The sequence below is a fragment of the Microcaecilia unicolor genome, chromosome 6 (assembly GCF_901765095.1).
Source record: "Microcaecilia unicolor chromosome 6, aMicUni1.1, whole genome shotgun sequence".
NCBI lineage: Eukaryota > Metazoa > Chordata > Amphibia > Gymnophiona > Siphonopidae > Microcaecilia > Microcaecilia unicolor.
In genome coordinates, this window is record NC_044036.1 from 143,211,563 (window position 1) to 143,239,552 (window position 27,990).

Sequence of the window (27,990 nt, forward strand, 5' to 3'; positions counted from 1 at the left end):
GACTGAAAAAAGGTTGAAAACCACTGGTCTAGATACATCTTCTGTGGAAATCCATAGTTCACTGGCTCATATCCCACTATGACTGACTGACATCTTTCAAAGGTAAACAAATTGGGTACTGACTGCATTTCTATATCTGTATGGCACCACCCAGAACTACTACTATGTAGAGAATATATAAGAATAGATCTTGACATTTTATCCATTGTACAGCAGTATTTGCCTGCCTCCAGGATACAAATTTAAAAAAACAAACAAAAACAAAAAAAAACATATGGTGGGATACTAAAATCTGGAGTCTTCTATTTGCCTGATAGTTTTCAGGCCAAAAGTGAAATTTGATCCTACCTGAATTTCCTTTCCTTTAATCCTACCAGACTAGTCCAGAACCAATGGCTTCTGTTCACCAACCAACAGATGGGAGATGGACCAATCAAAAATGAGCTCTACCCTAGATAGGGCACCATGCAGGCACAGCTGTTCAGTATTACCCAATCAAAACAATATCCAATTTCCTGAAGGCATTCGGAGTCCAAAAACTAAAGTCAGAACAACATCAATCAACTATAAAAAACAAAATTGGGAGGGAATCTGGACTGGTTTGGTAGAACTCAAGAAAAGAAAATTAACAGGTAGGCCCAAATTTCATCTTCTTTATCATCACTACCAGACCAGATCATAACCAATGGGATGTATCAAAGTTCTCATTATTAAGTGCTGGATTCTTCAGCCTCTGCTTTCAGCACTGTGGCTCCAAAAAGATGACTCTTTCCTGGCAGACACGTCCAATCGATAGTGTTTAAAAAAAGGATGGGTAGACCAAGCTGCGGCTCTATAAATATTTGGCAAAAGTACACAAGACTCTGCCCAAGAGGCTGCCATATCTTCTGGCTGAATGTGCTGGTAACTTCTTAGGAGGAACCTGACTTTGCAGCAAGTAAGCTGAAGAAACAGCTTCCATAATCCAATAGGTAACTGAGGCTTTAGAAACCATCAACTCATTCTTAACACCTCCAAGCAGGAGTCTATCTGATCTTCTGATGCCAGTAGTAACCTCTAAATATCGCATAAGAATAAACATCAAGAAGTCTCAATATTTTAAATTCATTCTACAATTTTCCTTCCTGAAAAACTATCTTAAGCAAAAAGAAAGGTACTGTTTGTATGGAAACACCAGCTTCTTGGAAGTGCAAAAAGGAATCTCTATCAGATAATACTTGAAGCTCAAAAATTTACCTTGCCAAATTAATGGCGACCAAAAATATCATTTTTAAAATGAACTCCTAAAGAGACACTCTTTCAGAGTCTCAAAAGAGAGCTCCTCCTAGGGCACAAAGTAGTAAATTAAGATTCCAATTTGGACAATTACTCTTAAACAGAGGTCTTAAGTGAGTTACTCCCCTATGAACCACATCTGGAAGAGAAGCTAGAGATGTCTTCTTGACCTGCATGCCACCTGTACCTTTAAGGACTAACTGGCAAGCCTTTCTTATGGCCATCAAAAAGGAAAGAATTTGGGACACAGATGCAAAGAGGAGACACCTCTCCAAGAACACCAAGATTCAAAACTTTTCAAACTCTCGTATATGCTACGGAGGTAAACCTTTTTTTTTAAATTTATATTTATTAGGTTATCGTATAATATTACAAGCATCCACTTGTGACCAGTAACATAGGGTAAAGAAAACATTATAAAAAAAAAAAAGGCAATAAACTGTATTAAATTAAACCCTTCCTTAGACCACCACAAAGAGGGGGAATAGCAAGAAAATTAAGGAGAACACTGGAAGGAAAACTATTAAAGACATAGCCCGATATAATAACCAATCATATCCCAATCACTGACTTCAAACTGTTTCACCGTCTCTGGACAGTCTCTTCAGATCAATAAAGGATTTAAGTTGGTCCGGCATAAAGAAAACATATTTTACTCCCAAACATTTTACAACACATTTGCAAGAAAATGCCAGCAAAACGGTTGCCCCCAGAGCTTTAACTGCATCTCTCATATCCAAAAAAGATTTCCGATGGACTTGCGTAGTCTTAGTAACATCTGAGTAAACCCATATTTTCTGACCACAGAACACCTTTTGTGAGTTCTTAAAGTAAAGTCTTCATTTGTGTTCAAACAGGACCTTAATGTTGTATTAAGCCAATAAGGTTGCCCTATTAGAGAAATCGTACTGCCGATAAGTCCTTTAAGTCATAATTTTCCTTTTGATCTTGAACTAAATTCCCCTGTAATTTACCAGCACAAAATAAACTGTATTAAGTGGGGGAACATGTTTAGCAGAAAACTTTAGTCTCTTGACGATTTTTCAGTAAGTTCCAGTTCCTCAACTTGGTCTTCTTTTCACCCTCAGACACTGCTCTCATTATCTAACATTTTATCCTCAATGAAGACTACCTCATGTTCTCTTGACCTTTTTCCATCAAATTGGTTAAAGATCCCTGAATTAGCACTTTTACCCAGGATTCTCTCTTTAGCCAATAATAGTTTGACATTGGGCCAGGTCCCTACCCCTCTGGAAATCTGCAGTCATCTCTCGATCCCCTAGCCCCAGCACATTATCAACCTATTTTCAATCTTTGTTTTCTCTCAAAAGTCCTAGAAAAAAATCATTTACATCCAAGCCTCCTCTTTCATAGAGAAGTTTCTCATTTTTCATCTAAGACAATCTGATTTCAGGGCCATCATAGCACTGAGACCGTTCTTACTGCTTTGCTGTGAAATTTACTCTCACTTCAATAAACATAACATTGTCCTGGCCATCTCTCTCGACCTTTCTGCCACTTTTGATCTAGTTAATCATTCTCTTCTCTTATCACACCATGCCTCTGACTATCAGGATCTGTTCTTTCTTGGTTTTCTTCATTTCTTTCTAATCGTTCATATCAAGTTACCACTCCCTCCTCTACTTCCACTTCATATCCTCTTTACTGCAGGGTTCCCCAGGGCTCAGTCTTATTCCCCTCTTCTCTTCATTCTCTTTATTAGCCCACTGACAACAATTATACAGTCCACAGGTATTTCTTTCCATTTTTATGCAGATGATATCCTCCTCATTTCTGCCATCAATCCATATTCCCCTTCAAAATTGTTTGGATCTGGTTTCATGCTGGCTCAGTGACAAGCTAGCTCTCAATAAGGAAATAAACAGTAGACTGCTGGTTCACTAGTGGTTTTCCAACACCCACCTTTCCCCTCATCCATCGATTCATTTCGCTATTTAAGTATCACTCTTGACTCACGGCTGTTGAAATTTTAAATCTGATCAATTTTGTGATGTATTAGCATATTGTCTTTTACTAACATAGCAGCAACATCTTTTACAGACTTTACCTCCAGTTGGATACCATGTCTTTGCTCAGAAGAGTCTTGCTTTGTTTTATTCACCACTTGGGAAAGTTGTTCAACTTTAGCATCAAATTTGCCGTTTCCTGAGATGACATCACCATTCAATCGCTCTATCACCTCCAAGCGTGTGCCCATGGTTACCACTACTGGAGGGATGGGAATCTCCTTCTCCTCAGATGACACACTTCCTGCTGCACTTTCCCCAAGAGAAACACCGCCGCCATCGGGCCTTAGCTCCGTGCCTTCCATCATGCTAGGGTCCATCCTCTCCTCCCGAATGGCAGTAGGACATGGCAGAACGCTAGTTATCGGTAATGACAACATTGTCTGGTGCTCCAAGGTAACAACTTCCCAGCAGTCGAGTGGAGTAGTGGTCCAAAGTTTGTTGACAGGAAAGGAAGCTCTAGCTGGTTGTGGTAAGGCCTTAACAACCTCTTTCCTTTTCGTGTGAGGCCTAATGTGTTGAAGAACAAAAAAAAAAAAGAGATTAATTCCAACACAACACCAGAACCTGCAACTGTCCTTGTGTTGGCACCAACTTGGCCACTCCCACACATTACACACATACAGGAGAGTGGTAATATCCTCCCCATAATCATTACATCTTAGACAATTCCTCTCAAGGGCCATGTCATAAGAAATAAGATGGCTCCTCCATTGTTACTGGATTCTGAAACAGAAGGTCTCTCTCCTGAAGAAGTTTAAGTGGTTGATTAGATTTGAGATGTACCAAGTCAGCATACCACAGTCTTCTGGACCAGTCTGGCACCACCAAGATGACTAGACCAGGAAGCCAAGGGGGAACCTGTAAAGAAGCTGATCCCGAGGCTACAGCTGAAGTAAGGCAGAGACCTGCCAAAAACATGGTTCTCACTGCAACTGAAAAACTTTGGAATTTATGTATTGTGCCAAGTAGCCATCAGATCCACAGAGGTAAGACCCCACTGATCTGCTATGTGAAAACTTTCATCGACAGTTAACATTCTCTGGGATTCAGAGTGTTTGCTCAAAGTTGGCTTAGATATTCTGAGCTCCCACAATGAGAGCCACTGAGAGTGCTGAAAAGAACCACTCAGCCCAGCAAAGTAGGACTGTCTCCTGAGTAACCACGGTACTCCTCGTACCTCCTTCCATGTTGATATTGGTCACAGTAGAGGTAATGTCAGAAAAAAAAACCCTGGTGCAATGCAACCCTTCTCAACACGTGATGTACCATGGGCCAAGGAGGGAAAACATACAGTAGATGTGTCTCCAGCCAGGTCTACAGTAAGGCATCAATTGCCATCGAGCCTGGTTCTTTCCAATAGCTGAAGAACTTGGGCACTGTGGCATTCCATTTTGTTGCCATTAAGTCCAGAAGTGGAGAACCCCATTCCACTACCAGCTGAAAAACCTGGCTGGATAGTTCCCATTCTCCTGGGCCCAAGGAGTGCCTGCTGAGAAAGTAAGCCTCCACATTTAAGGACCCAGGAATGTGAGCTGCCAACAAGTAGAGATTTTTCTCTGCCTAACTCATGAGAGAGGCTGCCTCCACCGCCATCGGATGGGTCCCACCTTGCTTGTTGATATAAGCCACCGCTGTTGCACTCCTAGAGAAAACTCGGACTGGGGCCCCTGCCAGAAAGGAAGCAAAGTCATGCAAAGCATTCCACACTGCCCTGAGCTCCAGGCAATTCGTCAACCACTAAGACTTCTGTTCTGTCCATGTGCCCTGTGCAAGATGGAACTTGTAATGAGCTCCCCAACCCAACTTGCTGAAGTCCATTATCACCATCTCCCATTGTGTTATCTGAAAGGGAGCAATGATGGTCAAATTCCTGGACAACAACCACCACTATATACTCCATCTGCCAACTAACATCCAAGGAAGATGTACTTCTGCGACACCAAAGAGCAGCAGCTATGAAGAGACTCCTGTAAAGGATGCATATGAGTCCTTGCTCATGGCATTTCCATCACTGCTGTCATTGAACCCAGAACCTGGATGTGACCTTGGGCCACCCCGGAGTGGAGGAGTAGCCTAGTGGTTAGTGCAGTGGACTTTAATCATGGGGAACTGGGTTTGATTCCCACTGCAGCTCCTTGTGACTCTGGGCAAGTCACTTAACCCTCCATTGCCCCAGGTAGTACAAATAAGTACCTGTATATACTATGTAAACCGCTTTAAATGTAGTTGCAAAAAAACCACAGAAAGGCAGTATATCAAGTCCCATTTCCCTTTCCCATTAGTGAGAAGCCGAATCTGTTGAACCAGTTTCGACCTCCTGCATTCCGTGAGAAAGATCCTCTCCCTCACTATGCTGAATAGAATGCCCAGCATCTGTGATGGAGCTAGTCTGCTCTTCTGAAAATGATCACCCAACCCAATGACTGTTTCCACTATGCTGACCAAATAGAACAACACATGAATGAGCAGGTTGTCAAAACAGAGGTGAACTCCTGATTCCCTAGCGCTAAAGGAAGGCTGACACCACCACTATAACCTTGGTAAATATTCTTGGTGCCATGGTGAGACTAAAGGGCAAAACCCTCAACTGGAAGTGATGGTCCAGCACTGCAAAACATAGAAACCTCTGATGTGGCAGCCATATAGATATATGCAAGTACGCCTCCTTGACGTTGAGGGAGGTGACAAATTCTCCCCCTTGAACCAAGGCTATGACTGCTCTTAGTGTTTCCATGCAAATGCGGGACACTCGGAGGCAATGGTTTAGACCTTTGAGATCTAAGACTGGATGAAAGGTGCCTTCCTTCCTTGGAACAATGAAATAGATGGGGGTATCTGCTTTGTCCCTGTTCGGCCTGGGGAACTGCACAACGGCTCAGAGCACGAGCAATGAATCTACAGTGGCCTGAATCTGCAGCACCTTGGTTCCCTTTCAACAAGGAGACTTCGAGAAGAGAGGAATGACCAGTCGAGAAAACTCCAACTTGTAACTTGTAAGAATGTCCAGAATCCTAGTCTGACATGATTTTGGCTCACTCCCAAAACTACTGAAGACTGGAGAAGAGTGGAGCAGCTGCTCATCATTGCAAAGCTCGGGATGCATTGGGCACCCTAGTTGACTGAGAGAACTTCTTCCTGTCCGCACTAAAGGAAGACTGGTATGCTTGAAAGTGGGACTTCTGACCATATTGCTGATGACTAGGCAGGTACTGTCTGCTGTCTCAAAATCGAGAGCCCCTTGAAGATGGACGACCAGAGGTTTTCTGCTTATCCTCCGGCAACTAGTTTCCCTCAGCTTTTTCACCAAGTTACTGAGCAGCTGGACTAGATTCCAAGAGAGATATGTCTCAGCTCAATTTTCAATTCTCTGTCTCCACCTGCTGGACACAACTATCCCACAGGATCCGGAATAGTGGGAAGCTACGTAATGGAAATGACACTTACTGCCTGCAATAGCAGGATGCTCCCAACCTAAATTTCTTTAGGGCATAATATCTAACTGCATTCCTCCTTTAAAGCTCCCTTTTTCTATGACCATTTTTTTTTTTATTTCAGAGAAAGGGAGTGGGTGGGGGGGGGGGGGGGGCAGCAAATTGACATCTACAGCACAGGACTATGGAAGGATGGACCCCAGACTCGTATGAGGCCTCTCATTCGTGACTTTAAACAGAAACCCTGGAATCCTTCCTTAAACGTTTTCTGGACTGAAAGCTAGTTCTGCAACTGGTCCAGGAGCAGAACAGTCCAGAATCACTGCAAGGTTTCTATGTCAACCACATGCTGGAGACAGAGCAATACTTTACAGCTGTGCCTCTACAGTGCCCTATCTAGGGTAGATCTCTATTTTGAATGGCTGTCACCCATCTGTTGGTTGGCAGAGATAACCTATTGGTTGTGGACTGGTCTGGTAGGCGATAAGGAAGCATAAATTAGAAGGTTTCTGATCTGCATATCCAATTATTTGGCACAAATATGTAGTGAAACTACAGACAGGAAGGTATGATCAGAAATAAATAGGTATAAAGCCCAGAATGACACATGAATTTGAGCCTCTGGAAATGTAGGATCTTATTTCAAACAAAACATAAAAAAGGAAGTAAGATACCTTTTTACTGGACTAAAATTAATACATTTTTGATTAGCTTTCAAAGAAAACCCTTCTTCTTTAGATCAGAAAATGAGCAAATGTTGACAAATATCAGAATATATAAGTGAAACACAAAGTGTAATCCTGTTCCTATCCTCTCTATCTTGAACCTCAGTGCTCAGTGTTTTAAGCAGTCACCTCAACCAACATTTGTGTTAAGTAATGATTTTATTCATTACTGTCATGCCCTCAGATGAACCTCCACTGTAAATACAGATGTGGTGCTCTCTACAGCAATACTTTTTTCAACAGTAGGTGGCATCATCAACAAGCATACTCATTGTACGGAGTCCATATAACAGAATTTTTTTCTCCCGCAGAGAACTGCACTTTCACCAGGAAGAGATACTCTTTCAGGCATCCCAGGAGTAAGCCTTTCAGTAGAATTGCATTTTCTGAATCAAATGTTAAATTGTCTTCTGGTTATGTATGTGGGCGGTAGAAACATTAGATAGATAAGGAACACAGAATGTATTGATGTATAGATCAAATGTCTGAATCTTTCAGTTCCCAAAACCAGAACTTGCCGGTGAAATTCTACAAAAATAAATTAAAGGCTTTCGCCGTCTCCTTCATGCATGGATAGTTCACATATCTTATAGAATGGTTATTTTATTCAGGAGCATACAACCACCAGCACAACTCTACTGGAACTAAGTAAAGATAGAAGCTTGGACAAAACTAAGTATTAAAAAAAGAAAGCCTGGTACAGGAGGTAGAGAATCCGACTTATCTTTGTACGGCAATTGCTTCATTATGTTCTGAAATTTGTCTGGCACACATTGTAGTTTAGTTACATACAGGAAAACCTGATGCTCATCAAGTCCAACTTGCAGATAGAAATCATTAGCTTGCCAAAGTGCAAGCTAATGCAAGTCATCAAAATACCCATCAGCCCATTTCACATGACAAGAGATCAAAGGCATAATGCAGAGGACTCAAAAATCTAAAACTAATTACAGCACCATTCAAGTTCCGCCTCCAAAATAGGTTCTTAAACATGCACACAATGAGGAAAAGGAAGATGGAGCAACTGAAAAATTCTCATTGCAACTTAATGTATTGGATTTATGGCCAGCCCAATCAACACTGTATACTGTTGCCCCTAGATAAAGATCCAATTAGCATATTCTACTCCAGGAGGAATTCTGCAAAAAAAAAAAACTTTTGAAAATTCTGCACACTTCATTTGCAATTTTCTTGTGCAGAATTCCACAATTATAAGGGCTGGCATCTCCCCCTAGGCATGAAATACCCTCCCACCACCACCACAGCAGTTTCCCATGTATCTTCCTATAGACCTCCACCCCATTCCCATGACGCATATATATATATATATATAGAGAGAGAGAGAGAGAGAGAGAATGCTACATACCTGTAGAAGGTATTCTCCGAGGACAGCAGGCTGATTGTTCTCACTGATGGGTGACGTCCACGGCAGCCCCTCCAATCGGAATCTTCACTAGCAAAGTCCTTTGCTAGCCCTCGCGCGCCCGCGCGCACCGCGCATGCGCGGCCGTCTTCCCGCCCGAAACCGGCTCGAGCCGGCCAGTCCAGTATGTAGCAAGACAATACTCTTAAGGGAAGACACAACTCCAAAGGGGAGGCGGGCGGGTTTGTGAGAACAATCAGCCTGCTGTCCTCGGAGAATACCTTCTACAGGTATGTAGCATTCGCTTTCTCCGAGGACAAGCAGGCTGCTTGTTCTCACTGATGGGGTATCCCTAGCCCCCAGGCTCACTCAAAACAACAACCATGGTCAATTGGGCCTCGCAACGGCGAGGACATAACAGAAATTGACCTAAAAAAATTTACCAACTAACTGAGAGTGTAGCCTGGAACAGAACAAACAGGGCCCTCGGGGGGTGGAGTTGGATCCTAAAGCCCAAACAGGTTCTGAAGAACTGACTGCCCGAACCGACTGTCGCGTCGGGTATCCTGCTGCAGGCAGTAATGGGATGTGAATGTGTGGACAGAAGCCCACGTCGCAGCTTTGCAAATTTCTTCAATGGAGGCTGACTTCAAGTGGGCTACCGACGCAGCCATGGCTCTAACATTATGAGCCGTGACATGACCCTCAAGAGCCAGCCCCGCCTGGGCGTAAGTGAAGGAAATGCAATCTGCTAGCCAATTGGATATGGTGCGTTTCCCTACAGCCACTCCCCTCCTATTGGGATCAAAAGAAACAAACAATTGGGCGGACTGTCTGTGGGGCTGTGTCCGCTCCAGGTAGAAGGCCAATGCTCTCTTGCAGTCCAATGTGTGCAGCTGACGTTCAGCAGGGCAGGAATGAGGACGGGGAAAGAATGTTGGCAAGACAATTGACTGGTTCAGATGGAACTCCGACACGACCTTTGGCAAGAACTTAGGGTGAGTGCGGAGGACTACTCTGTTATGATGAAATTTAGTGTAAGGGGCCTGGGCTACCAGGGCCTGAAGCTCACTGACTCTACGAGCTGAAGTAACTGCCACCAAGAAAATGACCTTCCAGGTCAAGTACTTCAGATGGCAGGAATTCAGTGGCTCAAAAGGAGGTTTCATCAGCTGGGTGAGAACGACGTTGAGATCCCATGACACTGTAGGAGGCTTGACAGGGGGCTTTGACAAAAGCAAACCTCTCATGAAGCGAACAACTAAAGGCTGTCCTGAGATCGGCTTACCTTCCACATGGTAATGGTATGCACTGATTGCACTAAGATGAACCCTTACGGAGTTGGTCTTAAGACCAGACTCAGACAAGTGCAGAAGGTATTCAAGCAGGGTCTGTGTAGGACAAGAGCGAGGATCTAGGGCCTTGCTGTCACACCAGACGGCAAACCTCCTCCAATGAAAGAAGTAACTTCTCTTAGTGGAGTCTTTCCTGGAAGCAAGCAAGATACGGGAGACACCCTCTGGCAGACCCAAAGAGGCAAAATCTACGCCCTCAACATCCAGGCCGTGAGAGCCAGGGACCGGAGGTTGGGATGCAGAAGAGCCCCTTCGTCCTGCGTGATGAGGGTCGGAAAACACTCCAATCTCCACGGTTCTTCGGAGGATAACTCCAGAAGAAGAGGGAACCAGATCTGACGCGGCCAAAAAGGAGCAATCAGGATCATGGTGCCTCGGTCTTGCTTGAGTTTCAACAAAGTCTTCCCCACCAGAGGAATGGGAGGATAAGCATACAGCAGACCCTCCCCCCAGTCCAGGAGGAAGGCATCCGATGCCAGTCTGCCGTGGGCCTGAAGCCTGGAACAGAACTGAGGGACTTTGTGGTTCACTCGAGATGCGAAGAGATCCACCAAGGGGGTGCCCCACGCTTGGAAGATCTGGCGCACCACTGTGGAATTGAGCGACCACTCGTGAGGTTGCATAATCCTGCTCAGTCTGTCGGCCAGACTGTTGTTTACGCCTGCCAGATATGTGGCTTGGAGCACCATGCCGTTCCGGCGAGCCCAGGTCCACATGCTGACGGCTTCCTGACACAGGGGGCGAGATCCGGTGCCCCCCTGCTTGTTTACATAATACATGGCAACCTGGTTGTCTGTCTGAATTTGGATAATTTGGTGGGACAGCCGATCTCTGAAAGCCTTCAGAGCGTTCCAGATCGCTCGTAACTCCAGAAGATTGATCTGTAGATCGCGTTCTTGGAGGGACCAGCTTCCTTGGGTGTGAAGCCCATCGACATGAGCTCCCCATCCCAGGAGAGACGCATCCGTGGTCAGCACTTTTTGTGGCTGAGGAATTTGGAAGGGACGTCCCAGAGTCAAATTGGTCCAAATCGTCCACCAATACAGGGATTCGAGAAAACTCGTGGACAGGTGGATCACGTCCTCTAGTCCCCCAGCGGCCTGATACCACTGGGAGGCTAGGGTCCATTGAGCAGATCTCATGTGAAGGCGGGCCATGGGAGTCACATGAACTGTGGAGGCCATGTGGCCCAGCAATCTCAACATCTGCCGAGCTGTGATCTGCTGGGACGCCCGCACCCGGGAGACGAGGGACAACAAGTTGTTGGCTCTCGTCTCTGGGAGATAGGCGCAAGCCGTCCGAGAATCCAGCAGGGCTCCTATGAATTCGAGGTTCTGCACTGGAAGAAGATGGGACTTTGGGTAATTTATCACAAACCCCAGTAGCTCCAGAAGGCGAATAGTCATCTGCATGGACTGCAGGGCTCCTGCCTCGGATGTGTTCTTCACCAGCCAATCGTCGAGATATGGGAACACGTGCACTCCCAGCCTGCGAAGTGCCGCTGCTACCACAGCTAGGCACTTTGTGAACACCCTGGGCGCAGAGGCGAGCCCAAAGGGTAGCACACAGTACTGGAAGTGGCGGGTGCCCAACTGAAATCGCAGATACTGTCTGTGAGCTGGCAGTATCGGGATGTGTGTATAGGCATCCTTCAAGTCCAGAGAGCATAGCCAATCGTTTTGCTGAATCATGGGGAGAAAGGTGCCCAGGGAAAGCATCCTGAACTTTTCTTTTACGAGATATTTGTTCAGGGCCCTTAGGTCTAGGATGGGACGCATCCCCCCTGTTTTCTTTTCCACAAGGAAGTACCTGGAATAGAATCCCAGCCCTTCTTGCCCGGATGGCACGGGCTCGACCGCATTGGCGCTGAGAAGGGCGGAGAGTTCCTCTGCAAGTACCCTCTTGTGCTGGAAGCTGTAAGACTGAGCTCCCGGTGGACAATTTGGAGGGTTTGATGCCAAATTGAGGGTGTATCCTTGCCGGACTATTTGCAGAACCCACTGATCGGAGGTTACGAGAGGCCACCTTTGGTGAAAAGCTTTCAACCTCCCTCCGACTGGCAGGTCGCCCGGCACGGACACTTGGATGTCGGCTATGCTCTGCTGGAGCCAGTCAAAAGCTCGCCCCTTGCTTTTGCTGGGGAGCCGCGGGGCCTTGCTGAGTCGCACGCTGCTGACGAGAGCGAGCGCGCTGGGGCTTAGCCTGGGCCGCAGGCTGTCGGGAAGGAGGATTGTACCTACGCCTGCCAGAAGAGTAGGGAACAGTCTTCCTTCCCCCGAAAAATCGTCTACCTGTAGAGGTAGAAGCTGAAGGCTGCCGGCGGGCGAATTTGTCGAATGCGGTGTCCCGCTGGTGGAGAGACTCTACCACCTGTTCGACTTTTTCGCCAAAAATGTTGTCCGCACGGCAAGGCGAGTCCGCAATCCGCTGCTGGATTCTATTCTCCAGGTCGGCGGCGCGCAGCCATGAGAGCCTGCGCATCACCACACCTTGAGCAGCGGCCCTGGACGCAACATCAAAAGTGTCATAAACTCCTCTGGCCAGGAATTTTCTGCACGCCTTCAGCTGCCTGACCACCTCCTGAAAAGGCTTGGCTTGCTCAGGGGGAAGAGCATCAACCAAGCCCGCCAACTGCCGCACATTGTTCCGCATGTGCATGCTCGTGTAGAGCTGGTAAGACTGGATCTTGGACACGAGCATAGAGGAATGGTAGGCCTTCCTCCCAAAGGAGTCTAAGGTTCTAGCGTCCTTGCCCGGGGGCGCCGAAGCATGTTCCCTAGAACTCTTAGCCTTCTTTAGGGCCAAATCCACAACTCCAGAGTCGTGAGGCAACTGAGTGCGCATCAGCTCTGGGTCCCCATGGATCCGGTACTGGGACTCGATCTTCTTGGGAATGTGGGGATTACTTAATGGCTTGGTCCAGTTCGCAAGCAATGTCTTTTTCAGGACATGGTGCAAGGGAACAGTGGACGCTTCCTTAGGTGGAGAAGGATAGTCCAGGAGCTCAAACATTTCAGCCCTGGGCTCGTCCTCCACAACCACCGGGAAGGGGATGGCCGTAGACATCTCCCGGACAAAGGAAGCAAAAGACAGACTCTCGGGAGGAGAAAGCTGTCTTTCAGGAGAGGGAGTGGGATCAGAAGGAAGACCCTCAGACTCCTCGTCAGAGAAATATCGAGGATCTTCCTCTTCCTCCCACGAGGCCTCACCCTCGGTGTCAGACACAAGTTCACGAACCTGTGTCTGCAACCTCGCCCTGCTCGACTCAGTGGAGCCACGTCCACGATGGGGGCGTCGAGAGGTAGACTCCCTCGCCCGCATCGGCGAAGCTCCCTCCGCCGACGTAGTCGGGGAGCCTTCCTGGGAGGTGGCCGCGTGCGGTACCGACGTCGGGGACCTCAACCTGGGCGATGGGCCAGCCGGCGCCACGCTCGACGGTACCGGAGGCGCAAGCACCGCCGGTACCGGAGGGGTAGGGCGCAACAGCTCTCCCAGAATCTCTGGGAGAACGGCCCGGAGGCTCTCGTTTAGAGCGGCTGTAGAGAAAGGCTGTGAGGTCGATGCAGGCGTCGACGTCAGGACCTGTTCCGGGCGTGGAGGCTGTACCGGGCTATCCAGAGCGGAGCGCATCGACACCTCCTGAACAGAGGGTGAGCGGTCCTCTCGGTGCCGATGCCTGCTGGGTGCCGAATCCCTCGGCGACCCAGAGCTCTCGGTGCCGACATGGGGAGGAGACCGGTGTCGATGCTTCTTCGATTTCTTCCGAAGCATGTCACCGGAGCTCCCCGGCACCGACGAGGAGGACGTCGAATCCATCCGTCGCTTCCTCGGGGCCGAGACTGAAGAAGGTCGATCTCGGGGGGGCTGTACCGCAGGAGCCCTCAGGGTAGGAGGAGACCCACCCGAGGGCTCACCGCCACCAGCAGGGGAATGGACAGCCCTCACCTGCACTCCACCCGATGCACCACCGTCCGACGACATCAGCAGACGAGGTCCTGGTACCACCGACGTCGATGCAGCTATCCGATGTCTCGGCGCCGATGCAGAGGCCCGATGCCTCGATGCACTCGATGCAGGGGCGGCCGAGGAAGATGGTCTGGACGCTGACGACGTCGATGCACTCGAAGATCCCGGTGCCGATGCCGACGAAGAGCCCGAGAACAACACGTTCCACTGGGCTAGTCTCGCTACCTGAGTCCGCCTTTGAAGAAGGGAACACAGACTACAGTTCTGAGGGCGGTGCTCGGCCCCCAGACACTGAAGACACGACGAGTGTCGATCAGTGAGCGAGATAACCCGGGCGCACTGGGTGCACTTCTTGAAGCCGCTGGAAGGCTTCGATGTCATGGGCGGAAAAATCACGCCGGCGAAATCAAAAGCCGAAATGGCGAAAATTGAAGCACCAAAAATTTAGAGGGAGAAAAAATCTCGACTGAGGCCGAAAAAAGGCCTACCCCGACGACGAAAGAAAACTTACCGGGGCAAAAAGCTGGAAGTACGGGGAGGATTGACACGAAACCCGGTCGAAGGGTTTCCGGAGCACTTCCCGACTAACAAAGCTTTCCCGAAGGAAAAAAACACGCTCAAACAGAATTTGGACGCGCGAGGTCGACTTTCCGGGGCTCGACACGGCGAAAACACGACCGTACCGAGTGCGGACAAAAGAAGACTGGCCGGCTCGAGCCGGTTTCGGGCGGGAAGACGGCCGCGCATGCGCGGTGCGCGCGGGCGCGCGAGGGCTAGCAAAGGACTTTGCTAGTGAAGATTCCGATTGGAGGGGCTGCCGTGGACGTCACCCATCAGTGAGAACAAGCAGCCTGCTTGTCCTCGGAGAAATATATATATATATATACATATATATATACACACACACACACAAACCTCATCTATCATTTCCAACCCCCTCAACTTATTCCACCCATCATCCATCCTTTCCAGTCTCCTCCTTGTACACACACACCATTTCCAGTCCCCCACTCATGTCTCATCCACTTCTTTTTTTCTCCCTATCTTCCAGGTCCCTCACTCTCTGCAAACTCACTATGCTTCAGTGTACGGCACGAGGAGCTGCCAGTAGCTTATCGAGCTGCTTCCTGTTCCTTTGCTGTCCTGGGCCCGACTGTTCCTTTGAGCCACTCGGACCTCTGTAAAGCCTCATGGCCCTCCGTACAGCTATGTGGCAGGAACTGCCAGGGACCAAGGTGGCAAAGGAGCAGGAGGCAGCCCGATGTGCTGCTGGGCAGCTCCTCCTCATGCTGCACTGAAACTGGCGAGTGTACAGTGAGGGAGGGAGGCATCCGGAAAGCAGACTGAACAGAATTCTAGGCGGGAAAGGCAGAATTCTGCACAAATTATACGTTGCTCAGTAGCACAGAATTCCCCGAGGAGTACTATTCTCAGCATTTCATAAAAGAACACAGGTCCACAATGCCGATTTCCATTAAAGGAACCACACCATGATAAGTGAAGCAGTACCTCCTCTGGTAGTTGATGCTTCTTTTTCTCTCTGGAGTTATTAATCTCCAGACAAACATTCCTTGATGAGTTCACCACCACTTTTAATCATTAAAGCTTGCTTTCTCTCAGCTCTTTTCACAACACAGATGCTGTTTCTGAGTGGATCCAAAAGGAAAGGTCACCTAGTGCCTTGCTTCAGCTACCCTGGCTTGGACATAGCTATGCTACCAATGGTATTGTTTTGTTAGTAATTGATCTTTATGGCACATCCACCCTAGCAATGATAATCGAGCTGCCCAACTCTTGACACTCTATCATCTATGCTACGTTACAAAAATGCAACAGAATCCTTACTCTGATCCTGCAGCCATGTCTGAGTAGGATGTATCTGGTGTAGTGACTCCCAGAGGAATTGCAATGCTCATGACGTCCGGCACTGCGGTTGGGGAGGGAGGATCAGGGGGTCGGAATTGCAGCGACTGACCACACCAAGGGCGGAGAGCCGCAGAGTCTCGACCAGCACTCCACGGACATGAGGATACCTGTTGGTAAGGAAAGTTTGAAGCAAACATGATCAGAATAGAAAGAGTAAGATCCTCACTCCCTAGAACAACAGCACATATACTATCAGTATTTTACAAGTGGGCTACTAGGCAAGTACCTAACAGGAAATGAAAGTAGTCTTTTAGTTGCCTGTCTTTTAGGGTCCTCTGCCCCTAACTTCTATATTCTAAGTCCAGTACACAATAGATGCAAACTGTCCTAGCATCGAACAGCTTCTTCCTACACAAATATACAGGCTATTGTCTGCTATCTTACACAGATAAGGAAAAATTAATCATGGGCAACATTTATTAAAGATAACTAGATGGTCTACCACCCAAACCACTATTGAGGGAGACACAGTTGTAATGTAGCAAAGTACAAAGATTTTCACATCGCCTCCTATTACTGAGTATGAGCAAAGCTATGCATTTGTCAGCAAGCCAGCCATACTAAAATCAATAAATCAAACACTCCACCCTTTCCGAGGTTTCTCTATATCTATTTTGCTTGCAGCGTGCAATCACATCAAGTTGTACATTTACATCTATTCTGCTGCAGTTTTAAATGTACTCTAGTTTCATCAATGAGTTCTGTTAAAATTCTATATAGAAAAAGCGGTAGTAATCTGTTAAGAACTCCAAGACTCAAAACCTAAGTTTGCAAGAATCCAATAAACTAAACAGCAGTGGCATAGCCATGCCCACCCAATTTGGACTCGGGCTCACACAAATTTGTGGCACTCTTGCAGCGGTTGGCAGGGATCCCTAAACCCTGCCAGTGGAAGACTTACATAAGTACATAAGTAATGCCACACTGGGAAAAGACCCAGGGTCCATCGAGCCCAGCATCCTGCCCACGACAGCGGCCAATCCAGGCCAAGGGCACCTGGCGAGCTTCCCAAACGTACAAACATTCTATACATGTTATTCCTGGAATTGTGGATTTTTCCCAAGTCCATTTAATAGTGTTTTATGGACTTCTTCTTTAGGAAACCGTCTAACCCCTTTTTAAACTCTGCTAAGCTAACCGCCTTCACCACGTTCTCCGGCAACGAATTCCAGAGTTTAATTATAAATTTACTACACTGTAGTTTCATCGCATGCCCCCTTACTCTTCATCAAGGAGCCAGCAGCACTTGTCTCGAGCTGACACCAACACTGGCATCTCTGCACATGCTTTAGAAGAAAACAGGAGAAAATATTTTTTCACTCAAAGAATAGTTAAGCTCTGGAACTCACTGCTGGAGGATGTGGTAATAGTAGTTAGCGTATCTGGGTCCCGCCCTCGTTGACGTTACGTCACACGAGGGCAGGACACAGGCAGAGAAGGAAGGCCGACAGGAGCTCAGCTGATCTCTGCCTGCTGCTTAGATGTAAGTTGAATAGCGAAGAGACGGGCCGGGTGGAGGGGCGGCGGGGGCAGCGAACTCAGGGGGAGGGGGGGCAGCGACCCACCAGCCCATTTTAACGGGCTCCTAGTACATATATATCCTGTTACATGATCTACTGGTTAAAAAATAAAAGTAGCTAAATGTTCCAATTTTTTAAGAAACCTTTCATGTATGGAAGAATAGAATTCAAAACTACAACGGTACATCAAACTGTATTATACCTTTATCAAGCAATATTTTGGGTTTCTGCCAGGTACTTGCGACCTGGCTTGGCCACTGTTTAGAAAACAGGTTCCTGGGCTAGATGACCATTGGTCTGATCCACTATGGCTACTCTTATGTTCTTATTTATTTATTCCATACTTTCTATACCGCTTTAACTGGAAAGCAGGGCAAAGCAGTTCACAATTCTAAAAATGGAAATTTGAAGAAACAGAAAAGAAAGAACTACAATATTGGAAAGGAAAGAACACATACCATTCATAACACCATTAGTTCATTTAAACCATATTTTTCATGTGCAAAAGTGTCCCAATATTGCATCTTCAGAAAAAAACAAACTCTCTTGCAACTATCATTCATTTCCAAATTCCTAATTTTCAAAGATGCTTCCACACTTGTCCACAAGTTAAACTGCAGCTTTACACTTCTCTTATTAGAAGCTCAGCCTCGACATGACATGTTTCAATTTCATCTGAATCAGGAAGCTGAAAATTCCTTCTTTGAAATATCCATCAAATTTGACATTAACATCCTGCCTAGGTCACTCTCTGAATGATTTATGCCCTATGTACCTTCAGTTGTATCAGCTGGCTCTACGTATGCATGGATAGCCATGTCTGATTTTACTCTAATGAAATTTGGGCCAAATCTACACACATCATCAAAACAATGAAACAAAATGGTAAGAAACTGAGTTTCTGATTCTGTTTTGCTCTCACAGCTTATCAACATCAAACCCCACAAATATGCTTGTATAAATGCTAGAGCAAAGGGTGCATAACCTAGTCTAGCATGCAAACAGATCTGGTTCTCAACATTCATAAAAACATTCATCAGCTGCATTAAATTTGCATATTTTGCTTACATGGAAAACCAGACCTATTCTGACTTGTAGAAGACCACGTTGTGAAGTCCTGTCCTACAGCGGAGAGCAGCGGTTCCCAAGCCTGTCCCAGGGGAAACCAGGTCAGTCAAGTGTCTTCAGGATATCCATGATGAATATTCATCACATACGTTTGTATGTACTGCTCCTACTTCATGCAAATTTCTCTCATGAATATTCATTGTGAATATCCTGGAAACCTGACTTGCTAGGTGTACCCCAGGAACCACTAGCATGGAGTATTAACAGCCTGCACTGGTCACTGCCAACACAAATACTACATGCACTATAGCTGCATTTTTTAAAACACAAAACAATTCCAATATCCAGCTCCATCTCTTACCATCTTCACATCTAAGCTAAAAGCCCACCTTTTTGATGCTGCTTTTAACTCCTAACCCTTATTCACTTGTTCAGAACCCTTATTTTATCATCCTCACTTTAATATTCCCTTATCTCTTGTTTGTATCCTAATTAGATTGTAAGCTCTGTCGAACAGGGATTGAATCTTCATGTTCAAGTGTACAGTGCTGTGTACGTCTAGTAGCGCTATAGAAATGATAAGTAGTAGTAGTAGTACCTATTTCATATTGTGTAATCTGTCCAAGGCATTTTTTTTTTAGACATACAGATAATTATTTCATCCCACCATTAGTTTCCAGAGATACACATAGGCTAGCATTATGTCAATACACAAAGGTATCTTTCCATACATATTGCCTCTGTGTGTATAATATACACTAAAAGCACTGGGTAAGGTGTCATTTCATAGTTTATGACATGAGAGAACCCAGTCCAGTTTTTTCCTAGACATCCTAATGCTCTAGTCTTCATTTTCCTGCAAAAGGGACTGGGATAGGGGCCTCATTCTGTTGACAACATGAAGGTAAGACAGGAGTTCTGAGGGCCATGCCATTGCCCCCACATTACTGGGAGCTCAGAATTTATTCCCTTGTAGAACCTGTGGCTTCACTAAGTGCTCTGATGAAATAATAAAATGACTTCACTCTAGAGATTTTAGCAGACTAGACAAGAGCAGTAAAGAAAGAGGCTAAGACGGAAATGACCTCTCTATCCTTACCCAAGTCTACTTATACTTCCTGTTGAGGATACTAAAGGGTACACTGGTAAAAAATATAATACATCCAGATTTAATATCATTTCCCTGCTCCAGTGACACTGCTAGGGGCTCATCGTAATTATCTCCAGAGGACCTATCTGGCCACTTACAAAAATGTTCTCAAAGACAATCTTCAATGGTTTGGTCAGACAGCCTAAATGCACAGCTGAACTATGCAATGTACGCCTTGTCCACTAAGGCATTACCTTTGGTATACAATGGTCTGGCAAAATCAACACCAGAAATTGCAAACAGTGATGTAGTCTTTAGGCAAAGGGGCTGATATAGTAGTGCATGATGCCCTTCACTGGCTGCTTTTCTCACAACCCCAAAGGTACCCTAGGCACTGCTCACATCTTCCCCCTTTGAATCATCTTCACAGCAGGCCCCTTCCACAGGACAACGCACCCTGACAACTCTCACCAGCTTCTGTTAATCCGTTTCCTCTAGTGAAATTATAGCAGCTTTTATTTCTCTATCAAACTCGTTTAGGCCCAAATCTTTTCCTCTAGTACATCATAATCAAGGCTCAACAGCTCTGTGTCCATGTTTACTTTTTAACAGTTCTAGTTATTGCTCTGTGACTACTTCTAAATCTCTTTCTTCCACACACAAGGTGTGGTGTTTTGTCCTGTTCACTGTTCCAAGATTTTGGCAACATGTGGCCTCAATAGCTGAAAGAACAAAAGGTCCACCACTCTGTTCTCATGACGTCATAACTCTGTCAGCCATACCCTTCAAGTGTTGGTTTAAAACAAAATGTAATTCACTTTAAGGCATTAAGGAGACCAGAAATTGGAGATTTCTGAGACCACCATACAGGCAGCTACTGGAATCAAACTATAGACATGTAGGAAGACATCATTCCAAGGAAGAAATGGAATCCTGTCATTCAAGTGCTCCCAGGAGATGAGACCTCATATTCTGCCTGCAGCTCTCCTCTGGTGACAAGAACAAACATTTGATGAAAGGGTAGTGGTGTTGTCATCTGATAATGCTGCAGAGTTACATCTTGCAACATTCATACAGAGGACACCCCCACACTGCAAATTTTTAAAAAAAGGTGATAATATTGATGAGGGCATAAAAACAAATGTTGTTCTTCTTCCTAGTCAACCCTCAAGTGTCATCTCAACCACCAGAAAAAGGAGAGCAAAACAAACTGCCTTGCTCAATTGGGGGGGGGGGGGGATTCCCTTGTATCCTGGCTGCTCCTCCCTTTCACATTTCCTTTGTAAACAGTCATGGGGAATTAAGTTTGCCATGATGGCACCAGCCTGCCTGCAGCTGCTGCTGCAGAGAAGCAAGGAAATTAAGGAATGATTTCTATCTAGCAGCCAGTACATGTTCTCCCCTGGGCCATAGCTGGTTCTTCTCCTCCTCTCCCTGGGCCAAAGATGATTCCATTGATTTGAAGTGTGCCAATTCACTATTGAAGACATGTCGATGTTGAACCATAGTATTAGCACCTGCTAGAAACAACTGGGCTACAGATGGGAAAATTAGGTTCTTACCTTGGTAATTTTCTTTCCTTTAGTCATAGCAGATGAAGCCATTACGTATGGGTTATGTCCATCAACCAGCAGGGGAGATAGAGAGCACTCAAACTTTCACAGTGCCCTCATGGCCAGCTAGCTCCACTGCCTCTTCGGTATTTGAAGCTTCCAAAGCAGTATGGCAAACCGCAATGGGAATCACAAGAGCTTTCCTCACAGCGAACGATGGCCCATCACAAGGGCATGAACTCATAAAGGAGGGAATGCACATCCTCCTGGAGGGAATAAACTCATCCTCCTTATTGTATAAGTGGAGGGGAACACACGCGCCTCCTGGAGGGAATCACACATCCTCCCAACACACTGGAGGGAATGAACTCATCCTCCTATTTATAGAACTGGAGGGGAACACACGCGCCTCCTGGAGAGAATCAACACATCCTCCAAAAAAAACATGCTGGAGGGAATGAACACATCCTCCTAAATTTAAACTGAACATGAATCCTGAAGATTGTTTTCCAACTTTCTCCCAAGGAAGGAACTTCAGGAAATTAGAACAGAACCTGAAAAACAGATTCACAGCATACAGACAATCATACAGGGAGGGCTCATGGCTTCATCTGCGATGACTAAAGGAAAGAAAATTACCAAGGTAAGAACCTAATTTTCCCTTCCTTGTCATCAAGCAGATGAAGCCATTACGTATGGGATGTAACAAAGCAATCCCTAGATAGGGTGGGAACAAGCCACACCACGCGCTAGCACTTGTGCACCAAAACGCGCATCCCTCCTGGCAGCCACATCCAGCCTGTAATGTCGGGCAAAGGAGAGCTTAGAAGCCCATGTTGCTGCACTGCATATCTCTTGAAGAGAGAATGCTCCAGTTTCAGCCCAAGAGGAAGAAATCGCTCTAGTAGAATGTGCCTTAAAGGCTACAGGCGGAACCCTGCCGGCCAGCAGATAAGCTGAAAAGATAGTTTCTTTGAGCCAGCGGGCAATAGTGGCTTTAGACGCTGGAGACCCTCTGCGAGAACCGGATAGCAAAACAAACAGATGATCAGAAGTCCTGAAAGAGTTAGTAGCTCGCAGATACTGCAGCAGAGTCCTGCGCACATCCAAAAGGTGCAGCTGCCCAAAAGATTCTGGAAACTCTTCCTCTGAAAAAGAGGGCAAGAAAATAGGCTGGTTTAGGTGAAAGGCTGAAACCACCTTAGGCATAAAGGAAGGCACGGTCCAAACCGTGACTCCGGACTCTGAAAATTGCAGAAATGGGTCTCTACAGGACAGCACCTGGAGCTCTGACACCCGTCTCGCCGAGGTAATGGCCACCAGAAAAATGGCCTTCAGTGTCAAATCTTTCTCCGATGCTCGCCTAAGCGGCTCAAAAGGAGATGCCTGCAGGGTTTTCAAAACTAGCCCCAGGTTCCAAGCTGGACAGGGTGCTCGCACTGGAGGTCGGAGCCGAAGCACCCCTCTAAGAAACCGTGCCACATCTGGGTGAGCAGCCAAAGACAAGCCTTCCACCTTACCACGAAGGGAGGCCAACGCTGCCACTTGCACCCGCAGGGAATTATAGGCCAAGCCTTTTTGTACACCTTCCTGCAAAAAGTCCAGAATCGGCGAGACAGGAGCCCGCATTGGAGCAATGGCTCTGGAAGCACACCAAGACTCAAACAGGCACCAAATCCTGGCATAAGCCACAGAAGTGGACCGCTTGCGGGCTTGCAGGAGAGTGGAAATAACTTTATTGGAATAACCTTTATCCCTCAATTGCGCCCTCTCAATAGCCATGCCGTAAGACCAAAGCGGCCGGCATCCTCCATGGCTACCGGTCCCTGAGTCAACAGGTTCGGTACCAGAGGTAACAGCAGAGGAGCCTCCAGGAGCATCTGTCGGAGGTCTGCATACCAAGGTCTCCTTGGCCAATCCGGGGCGATGAGGACCACTTCTCCTGGGTGCAGCCGAATCCGCAAGAGCAGGCACCCTATCAAGGGCCATGGGGGAAACACATAAAGTAGACCCGGAGGCCAGGGTTGAGCCAAGGCATCCAACCCCGCCGAGCGAGGATCTCTCCGTCTGCTGAAGAAGCACGGGACTTTGGTATTGGCACTTGTCGCCATTAGATCCATCACGGGCTTGCCCCATTTGGCACAGATCTGCAGGAAAACTTCTTCTGCCAGATTCCATTCTGCTGGATCGATCTGATGCCTGCTCAGATAATCGGCCTGCACATTGCTCTGACCTGCAATTTGAGCTGCCGACAGACACTGAAGATGCAGCTCGGCCCAGTGGCAAATCAGTTCGGCCTGCGCAGCTAGTGCTCTGCACCTTGTTCCGCCTTGTCGATTTATATAGGCCACCGTTGTCGTGTTGTCCGACATCACTCTGACAGCCAATCCTTCCAGGGTCTCTTGAAAGGCCAGAAGCGCCTGAAACACCGCTTTCAACTCTAGGCGGTTGATGGACCACTCCGACTCCTCGGGTGTCCATAGAGCCTGGGCATGCTTCCCCTTGCAGTGTGCGCCCCAGCGCTTCAGGCTGTGGCATCTGTTACCACAAGGCACCAAACGGGGAGCGTCAGCGGCATTCCTCGCCGCAGCATGCTGTCCGAGAGCCACCACTCCATGCTGAGGCGGGCCGCAGGGAGCCAAGTAAGTCTGCATTGGTAATCCTGAGAAATAGGAGACCATCTCCGGAGTAGGGAATACTGTAGAGGTCTCAGGTGCACTCTCGCCCAGGGTACCACTTCCATCATGGCTGTCATCGATCCCAGCAGCTGGACAATGTCCCAAGCTCGCGGGCGGGGCATCCTCAGGAGCAGACGGACCTGATTCTGAAGCTTGCACCGCCTTAGCTCGGGTAGGAACACATAGCCAGAGACTGTGTCGAACCTGGCCCCCAAAAACTCTAGAGATTGTGAAGGGGACAGGTGACTTTTGGCCATATTGACGACCCAGCCTAGAGATTGCAGTACTGAGACCACTCTGGTTGTAGCTTGTAAGCTCTCTGTTGCAGAGTCTGCTCTGATGAGCCAGTCGTCTAGGTACGGGTGAACCCTGATACCTTCTCGCCTGAGAAAAGCAGCTACTACCACCATTACCTTCGAAAAGGTTCGGGGAGCTGTGGCGAGACCAAAAGGCAAGGCCCTGAACTGGAAATGTTTTCCCAACACCGCAAACCTCAGAAACTTCTGGTGCGGGGGCCAAATCGGTATGTGCAAGTAAGCTTCTTTCAGGTCTAGAGACGTGAGAAACTCTCCTGGCTGTACCGCCGCAATGACGGAGCGCAGGGATTCCATGTGGAAATGCCGCACTCTCAGGGACTTGTTCACTTCTTTTAAGTCCAGAATAGGGCGAAAGGACCCACCTTTTCGCGGCACCACAAAGTAGATGGAGTATCGGCCGCAGCCTTGCTCGGCGGGAGGCACCGGGGTCACTGCCCCTAACTGAATCAGACCTTGTAAAGTCTCCTCCACCGCCGCCCGTTTGACGGCAGAACCGCATCGGGACTCCACAAACACGTCTCTTACTGGGGCGTTGAATTCTATTCTGTATCCATCTCTGATCAGGTCCAGAACCCACTGATCTGAGGAAATCTTGGCCCACTCCTCGACAAAGAGGGAAAGCCGTCCTCCGATGACAGGCATCGAGGAGAGGGCCAGCGCACCATCATTGAGAGGGTCGCCCCTGAACTCCTGGTCTTGAGCCACCGGCTGCGGAACGCTTGTCCGAGCGAAAGGAGTTCCTCTGCTGACCACGGGCACGTGAAGTGAACCCAGCAGAACGCCCCGGGCGGTACCTTCTAGCTTCACGGAAGCGAGGTCTGTACGAGGAGTGGACCGCCTGGCCCTTAGAGGAAGGCCTCTGCCTATCTTCGGCCAAGCGCTGGGGTTTTGGATCACCCAGGCCTTTCACAATTTTCTCCAACTCCTCACCAAATAGGAGAAGTCCTTGAAAAGGCAACTTCACCAACCTTTGCTTAGAGGCCATGTCCGCTGCCCAGTGTCGTAGCCACAGACGACGGCGAGCCGCCACTGCAATTGCCATTTGTTTAGCCGAAGCTCTGACAAGGTCATAAAGGGCATCAGCCAGAAAGGACAAGGCCACCTCCATCCGCGGAGCCACATCCAAGAAGGGCTCCGCTCCATCTCCAGGCTGAGCCACTGCCTGTTGCAGCCAAGCTAGGCAGGCTCTAACAGCATAACAGCTGCATGCAGACGCCCGAACAGTGAGACCTGTAATTTCAAAGGACCGTTTCAATGCTGTTTCCAGCCTACGGTCTTGAACATCCTTCAGGGCAACACCTCCTTCAACAGCGAGGGTAGTTCTCTTTGTCACCGCAGTGACTAGGGCATCCACTGTAGGCATTTGAAAACGAGCCATATGTCCCTCACGCAGAGGGTATAACTGCCCCATAGCCCTGGAAACTCTCAAAGGTCCCTCGGGGTCAGCCCACTGAGCCGAAACAAGCTCTAGGATGGAGTCATGCAAAGGGAAGGCCCGAGCAGCTTTCTTGGTACTAGCCATCCTGGGATTACCCGAGGAGGCCATGCCACTGTCAGGATCTTCAATCGAGAGGGCCTGCAGGGTATCTGAAATAAGCGCTGGCAGCTCATCACGGTGGAAAAACCTCACCGCGGAGGGATCATCCAGATCCTGTGGTAAATCCGCACCTGACTCTGGTTCCTCAGACCAAGAACGTCTGTCAGAGTTCTCCGAATCCTCACACCCCGACCACGGGGGGGAAAAAGGTGCACCACAATCTGAAGGGGAATTAACCCTTCTGCGCTTATCTTTAGGCCAAGCATCCGGGAAAAAAGCCTCACTGGGCAGTCTCAGGCCAGAATCCATCGGGGGGCAATCAGAGGAAGGGCTCTTTTCATCATGTATGCTTTATGCAGCAAAAGCACAAAATCCGGGGAGAAAATCTCACCTTGGGCACCCAAATCCTGTCCGGTGCTAGCCACTCCTGAAATAACCTCATCTCGAGGTGCCCCACCCGGCTCAGGTCTCTCCGTGTCCACGGAGGCCGCGCCATGTGGTGTAAGCAAAATGGCGCCCGCTGCCAGCTCAGAGCGGGAAGAAACATCGCTCGCCATGCTCGGGCCGGCTCCTACGCCAGTACAGCACGATTTACAGAGCCCTGCTGCTGATTTGCGCATGCCACAAGTGGAACAGCGCTTTACATTGTCCGCAGCCATCGCCGAAAAACGGCGGTAAAATCCAAGATGGCGGTTTCGCGCCAAAATCGCCCCGACCGCGGGCCCACCCCGGAGGAGTTGGAAAACACTCTTACCTCAAAGGATCTAGTGTACAACTACGATCCTGCTGAAAATCAGGTCAAAAACCTCTGTTCCAGCGTCTCTGCATTTAAAAACGCGACGCGACTTTTTTTTTTTTTTTTTTTAAGCTGTGAGGAAAGCAGAGGTATTGAAGACTCCGGAGGCTCAGATGAGTGGGAAAGGCAGGGAAAGGGCAAACCTATATGCCTGCATCCACTGTTGGTGGGTAAGGACAGGGAAAGCAAGGCAATATGTCCACATCCACAGAGGTATGGGTAAGGCAGGGAAAGGGCTAACCTATGTGCCTTTAAAGTGAGGCTGCTATAGCCTCCAACACCCCGGTTAACAACTGGCAAGCCAGGAACCACCTCCCGGCAGATTTTTCTGGAGCTCGAACAAGCTGCAGCCACCCTGCTAGGGGAGATAGAGAATACTGAAGAGGCAGTGGAGCTAGCTGGCCAAGAGGGCACTGTGAAAGTTTGAGTGCTCTCTATCTCCCCTGCTGGTTGATGGACATAACCCATACGTAATGGCTTCATCTGCTTGATGACAAGGAAACAATGGATGAAAGACTGTAGATGTTGCAAATATAAAGCTACAGCAGTCTAGATCAAGAGATGGGATCACTCTAGGTTATCCCTGTCCCACTTTGCCTAGCTCCATGCACAATATTGTAAACTAGCCACTACAAAACACTAGGGCCAACTTAGGCCCAGGGCTCCGGAATCTCCGCCATCTATCTGCATTCTTAGGATGTGCTCTGCAGGGTGGCGGGATTTCACCCCCAGTGCTAAGAAGGCTTTTTGTTTAATTCCTTCCCTGCACAAGGGAATAAACCTAATCCAGGAACAGGAAATCAGGATTTTTATTTTTTTTATTTTGCTTGGGAGCTGCAGGGGAACTGGGGGCAGGGAGGGAGCACCCAAACAAGGCACATAGGCAATGAAGGAGGGATGGGGACTCGCACCCCCCTCTGACAAGGCCCCGCAGGGCCAAACCAAATGCCTCACCCAGCGGATAATATCAAGCGTGACTAGAGACAGTGGAGCAGTGCTCTGCACTCTACCAGGTCTGGTCCAGAAGGGCTCAACCAAGCTGTGCGACCTTAGCCTACAGAGCTAGGCCAGGGACCAGGAACACCAGATTGAACAACCTACCATCTGCTGGAGGTAGAGAAAATACTGGAGTTGTCACACTGACCACCAGCAGGTTATACAGGTGAAGTCACTGGAAAAGATCAGTTTCTCCACCTCCATCTGCTGGTAGAAGGGGATAAAACCAGCTTGTTCAGAATAGCACAGCCTAGACAAGGAAGCAGTGTCAAAAATCTTTCCTTGTAGAGGACCCAAAAAAGGTGGTTGTGTCAGAAGTCCGAGGAACATGGCTCTTAAGGGTGGGATGCAGATGCTGCCTTAG

General features: G+C 47.8%; 1 protein-coding gene across 3 annotated transcripts in view; it reads right to left on the minus strand.

Annotated features, from left to right (window-relative positions):
* SETD5 (SET domain containing 5) overlaps positions 1 to 27,990 on the minus strand; it is a 115,581-nt gene that overhangs the window by 66,844 nt on the left and 20,747 nt on the right. For all 3 annotated transcript variants that reach the window (XM_030205438.1, XM_030205437.1, XM_030205436.1), the window contains exon 3: positions 15,991 to 16,178. In XM_030205438.1, coding sequence (XP_030061298.1) covers positions 15,991 to 16,061 — 71 coding nt within the window. In that variant the 5' untranslated portion in view covers positions 16,062 to 16,178. The remainder of the gene's footprint in view (positions 1 to 15,990; positions 16,179 to 27,990) is intronic.